The sequence below is a fragment of the Euphorbia lathyris genome, chromosome 10 (genome assembly GCF_963576675.1).
Source record: "Euphorbia lathyris chromosome 10, ddEupLath1.1, whole genome shotgun sequence".
In the NCBI taxonomy this organism is placed as follows: domain Eukaryota; kingdom Viridiplantae; phylum Streptophyta; class Magnoliopsida; order Malpighiales; family Euphorbiaceae; genus Euphorbia; species Euphorbia lathyris.
Window position 1 is genome coordinate 61497454 of NC_088919.1, and position 5708 is coordinate 61503161.

Consider the following 5708-nt stretch of genomic DNA (forward strand, 5'->3'; position numbering starts at 1 on the left):
GTCGAAGATCAAGTAATTCAGTTTATTCTGCCACGTTTTAATGTGTCGGATTTTTGCGTTTTCAAACCATGTTCTGATTGGAAACGGACCAACGGTCAAAATTGGCTTAATGTATATTTGCACCTTTAAACTTTGTAAGTTTTGCCTATTGATATCCTGAACTTTTAAAAACCTATTATACACTTATAGTTGCCTTTAAAAACCCATTACACACCTCATTTGGACCTTTTGCACACAAAATCATTGATATCTCATATTTGACAAATGAGATGGCATGTGCGTGCTATAGAAAAAACAAAAGTACGTGAGTTCATTCTGTATGTCACCTCATCTGTCAACGATGAAAGTAACAATTTGGTGTACATGAGGTCTGAATGAGTCAACTATAGGTATGTGATAGATTTTTAAAGTCAACTATAAGTGTGATATGTAATATGTTATTTTAAAAGTTCAGGGTACTACTACGCAAAATCTATCAAATTTAAGGGTGTAAATATGCATTAAACCATCAAAATTCATAGCTTATCTATGAGCCCCACCCTATTTTGGCTAAATTCGATCATTTAGGATCTCAAAATCGTACTTTAATGTTAGTTTCGAATTGATTTGTATTTGTTTTTAGTTTTACTTTTTTTAATTAGGATTCTAATTTAGTATTTTTGGCTAGTTAAAGTCTTGTTATCATTGTAAGCAGACATCTTATTGACTAATGAAATTGATATTTCGAACTACCAAAGTTCTTGAGAATTTTGAAGATTCCTAGTAAGGTATTCGTATTTCAAATCAACTATTAGCGAAATGTTTTTGTTATTTCTATATCCTTGGTATTAGTAGAATCAACAGGTTTAGAAAACCCTAGCTTTCTGATATTCACCCGAATCAACAGACTGCTAGCAAAACGATGAATAATGAATTGATATCCAAATGATCAAATTTTCTTTTATATATATATAAATGATACCCACACACATACAGAAATCAGACAGATAAAAAAGATAGAAATAAGAGCAGAAACAGTAATAAATAAGTCAATTACGCGATTTCTGCAGGCGTCACACGACACTCGTGATGATAAATTAGCGTCTTCGAGCAGCAGTTTCTCGTTGAGCATTGAAATAAACAGCAGCAACAGGAAGAGAGAGCTCATTTTCAGCAGCAAAATTTCTGGTGTTAAAGTGATTCCTGGAAGAAGGTAGATTCATTGTTTGTCCTCTACGTTTTTGCTTGAATAGAACAAACACAAACCTGTGAATTCCTATGTTTGGCCTTGGAATTTCATAGCTCATTACTTCCCTTCCTGTTATTTAATTTAATAATAAAGTTCTTCATTTTATGTTTTCATAAATAAATAAGAATGAATTAATGAATTTAATTACCAAATGTTGCATCTGTTGTTCCTGGAATGTCTGTCACTATCCTGTCAAAGGTTTAAAAATTTTCAGTATAAAATCATTCGTGTGCTGGACTAATAATTTAATGTAATAGAAAGTACTTAATTATAATTAATTAATAACGCGGTATTAATATTTGATTGGTTGAAATGTAATGTTACTAAAAATTGTTAGTTTAGCTTAAATCAAAATTTGGTATCAATTCAACCTTAAAAGTTTACAATAATCGACAAATTAACCTAAATTTAACAAATTTTTATATATTGACACAGATTATATTTGAACTAATTTGTAAAATATTGTCAACTTCAGAGCTGAGTTGATATCTAAATCCCAATTTGGAATAAACTGATATTGTTTGTCAATTTTAAAGACCATTTTGACACTTAATTCCCTCAAATAGGTTATATGTTGATATATATACTGAACAACATATAATCCAGAGATAATGACCAAATTTAACCCTAACGTTTCAAGTGAAGCGCATATTTACTATACACGTATGAAATTGTGCAAATTTAACCCTAATATTTTCAAGTAAAATCAATTTTAACCCGTGCTATCGAAAATTTGAAAAGACTGATTTGACTGTTATATAACTGTCACATCGGACTTTCCAAACAAGTTTGTTGATAAATTGAAGCAGTTTCGTACAATTTTTGTACCTATATTAATAACACAGTAAATATTTTAGATAGTTTGTCAAAAACAATTGCGATTAACTTATATGTAATTGATTTATTTTTTAGCATTTTAACATAAATTTTTTTGTAATTTTGTTAGTAATACACTAAATATTTTAGATATAATTGATATTTGGAAGGTCCAGTCAAACCAGTTTTTTTCTAATTTTCTATAACATATGTCTAATATTGATATTGCTTGGAAACATTATGGTTAAATTTGCATCATTTTATATGTTAATGCTAAATCTGCACTTCTCTTAAAACTAGGGTTAAATTTGGTCTTTATCCCTATGACCTATTTGAGGAAATTAAGAGTCGAAACGGTCTTTAAAGTTGACAGACATGATCACTTTAGCTCAAATCGAAATTTAGATATTGACTGAGTCCTAAAGTTAGTAATATTTGATAAATTATCCCTAATATAACCAGTTTCAATACCTACAAAATGTCGATTTTGAATTAATTTGTCAATATTACCAACTTGAGAACTGAACTAATACCTAAATTTTGATTTCAACTAAATTGATTTTTACTAACAACTTCAATTCAAGGATCATTTGAACTCTTAAGTCCTATTTGAGGTACCTGTTAAAACTTAAGCTGATACATAAAACCCACAAATAGCTTATGTATTATTATCATCATCTTTGACACACTACTCGTGCAAGTAAATGTCTCTACGCTCGAAAAACATACAACGCAGATCTATTTTACCATATATTGAAATTTTATTAATAGACAAAGCTATAAAGTTTCGAACCCTCGACCACTTGATCTATGAAATATACGGTATTTCTATAACATGGTGTTTAGCTTCTCAATTTTTTTTAAAGATCAAACATGTAAGCTGAGGGCGAGCCTTGGCGCAACCGTAAACGTTGTTGTCGTGTGGTCAAGAGGTCACGGGTTCGAGTCTTAGGAGCGGCCTCTTGCCAAATAAATTGGCAGGGGAAGGGTTGCCCCAGTACACCCTTGTGGTGAGACCTCTCCCCCCTTGTGGTGAGACCTCTCCCCGGATCCTCGCTCAACGGGGACGCGTAGTGCACCGGGCCGCCATTTTTTATCAAACATGTAAGCTCTTCCTATGAACTCAACCTTTATATGTTGTCAAGTGAGTTACAATTATCCATAGATTTTATTACCCTACCATTTATGACTATGAATTCAGTTAACTTTAGTTAGGGTTTGGTTCTAGCCTTCTAGGGTACAATTAACCCTAAATAGGTTAGGTTGAGCAGAAAAAGAACAAGAAAAAGGGCCAAAGAAGATAGTTTTTTTTTTTTTGTCTTCTTTTTTCTGATACAATATTATACCAATGAAGATGCTCTCTGAGATAAGGATCACTAGGGCCAGGAACATCTGGATCTGTCATAATCTGACAAAAAAAAAACATAATGTAGACATGAAAGAAATAAAGAACAATAACAACTAAGAAATTCAAGATCAAGAAAAAGAAAAAAAAGAAAGATTCATATAATTACCAGAGTAAAGAAAGATCTCAAATCAGCTCCTTGAACTTCAACCTTGGGTTTATGAACAAGAGCAGATGGATAAAACTCATGGCCATTGAAAACATGTCTGTCAGATATGTAGGTGACAGACATTTTCACTGTTGGCTGAAAAGAATCAAGAACATCTCCAATTACTCCTCCAACTATCAGAGGTTCTACTGTTCTTGCCATTGATATGAACTTAGGGAGGAAATTGAGGGATTGAGAAAGTTGAGGGATTGAAAAAATTGAGGGAGAAAAGGGTGTTCTTCAGGTTAATTATTACTTGCTGAGTTTGGGTTTGAAAGCCTCGTATTTATAATGTTTTGACAAGTACTTTTCAGCTACAGTTTAGATCTAATTATTTTACTTCTAAGATCAGAATAAAAGGGATGGGTAGAAATTTAAGTGGCAGTCACGTGTCATTTAGGTGGTAATCATATGTCATTTCGATTAGAGGTAAAAGTTGACTACTATTAATGTGATGGTCATGTTACTTTTGGATGTCTTTTTACTTTTGAAACTGTCGAGTGACTTCATTGAGACAAAATTCAAAATTGTATGATTTTATTGAAATAAATTGAATTTATGCGACCATTTTGATGCAATTATGAAAGTTCAATTATCAATGATGCATTTAAGCATTTTACTAGATGACCAGAGAATATCGGAGGTTAGAATATGAAATTAATCAAAACGTTTAATACATCTGCCTAACCTAAAACTTCAACTACCCTTTTGACTCTTAAAATTCCAAATAACCTCGTATTCTTGTTAAATTATATTCAATAACCTTATATTTTTGTCTGATTGCATTCAGTAACACCACAAAATTTAACTGCCTAGTGAAATTTCAAAAATTTCTAATCATTTGTTTATTTAAAATTTTCTTTTTGACACGTGGTGAGCACTTTGACACATGGCGGTGTGTGTCTTCCACATAACGGTTTCATTTAAGAAATATGAGATTATTAAATATAATTGGATAAAAATAGAGGTATTTGAAACTTTTAAAAGTTAAGCGGAGCAGTTAAAGTTTTGGGCCAAATACACAGAGCAACATAAATATCAGGCCTGAAAAAATTCATTCTTTTTTTTGTCAATTAGGCTTGAAATTAGATCAACCAGTAAACATTAGGTTTAAGATTGCACTATTTTTTTTTACGTAAAATCTAAATCCGCTCTCGCGATAACTGTAAAACGAAATTTGCATCTTAAGCCTAAAAAATAATTTTTCATCAATGAGGTTTGAAATTACACCAGCTGTTAAACGTTAGGTTTAATATTACACTATTTTCTACATAAAATCTAAATTCACTCTTCCCAATAATTAACTATAGGATTAAATTTGAATCCTATCCCTAGTAAAAAAAAAAGAAAAAAGCATCTTAAGTACTTGGTTTTTTGCATTTTTGATGAATTGGGTGCCAAATTTTTCAATTTGTTATATTGGATCCTTGATGAATTACAGTTGCAAACATTGAGTCCCTGATTAATAAGACAATTGGTTAAAAACATCAAAATCGATGAAAGATACATGGCCTACTTCATTTAAATCGAATCCTGAGATTTTAGATTTGATAAATATATATAGAAATGTCTTGTACAACTGTAAAATTACAATTCCAAACATAAATAAAAATAAATAATAATATGGGATTTTACATTTGCAACTAATTATCTAGTTAATTAGAAGCTCACCATACACAATATATATTGTAACAAATTAAAATATTGGAAATTTAATACCTAAAAATTGAAAAGGTCAAAAACCTACTGATGTACATGTAATCATTTATCAAAATAAATCATTAATTTATGATACCATATAATAAGTTTAGAAGTAGAACCGTTTTAATCAATAACTCAATCTGACAGTTAAGATTTTGATATGGAACTGTTTTAACCAACAATTCATTTTCATAATTAAAGCTCAATCATAAATCTGATAATTTAGGTTCAATCATAGATTTTATATTAATTTGACAAGAAGTATTTCCAGATCAGGTTAGAGAAAAGTTATATAAAAAATGACCTAATATATCACTCTACCAATTTTTGTAAATAATGTTACTTAAGTGAAATGTAATTTTATAATATTATAGTTTTTATATATTTTCCCTTAATTTGCTAATAAATTA

General features: G+C 30.3%; 1 protein-coding gene across 1 annotated transcript; it reads right to left on the minus strand.

The window, feature by feature from the left end:
• Nucleotides 1–970: 970 nt before the first annotated feature.
• LOC136209167 (protein CENTRORADIALIS-like) lies at nucleotides 971–3833 on the minus strand. Its single transcript, XM_066000566.1, has 4 exons — nucleotides 3559–3833; nucleotides 3391–3452; nucleotides 1377–1417; nucleotides 971–1297 (listed from the first exon to the last, which is right to left on the minus strand). Exons 1-4 carry the CDS (start codon nucleotides 3757–3759, stop codon nucleotides 1077–1079), a joined length of 525 nt encoding a protein of 174 aa, XP_065856638.1. The 5' UTR covers nucleotides 3760–3833; the 3' UTR covers nucleotides 971–1076.
• Between the last annotated feature and the right edge of the window lie 1875 nt (nucleotides 3834–5708).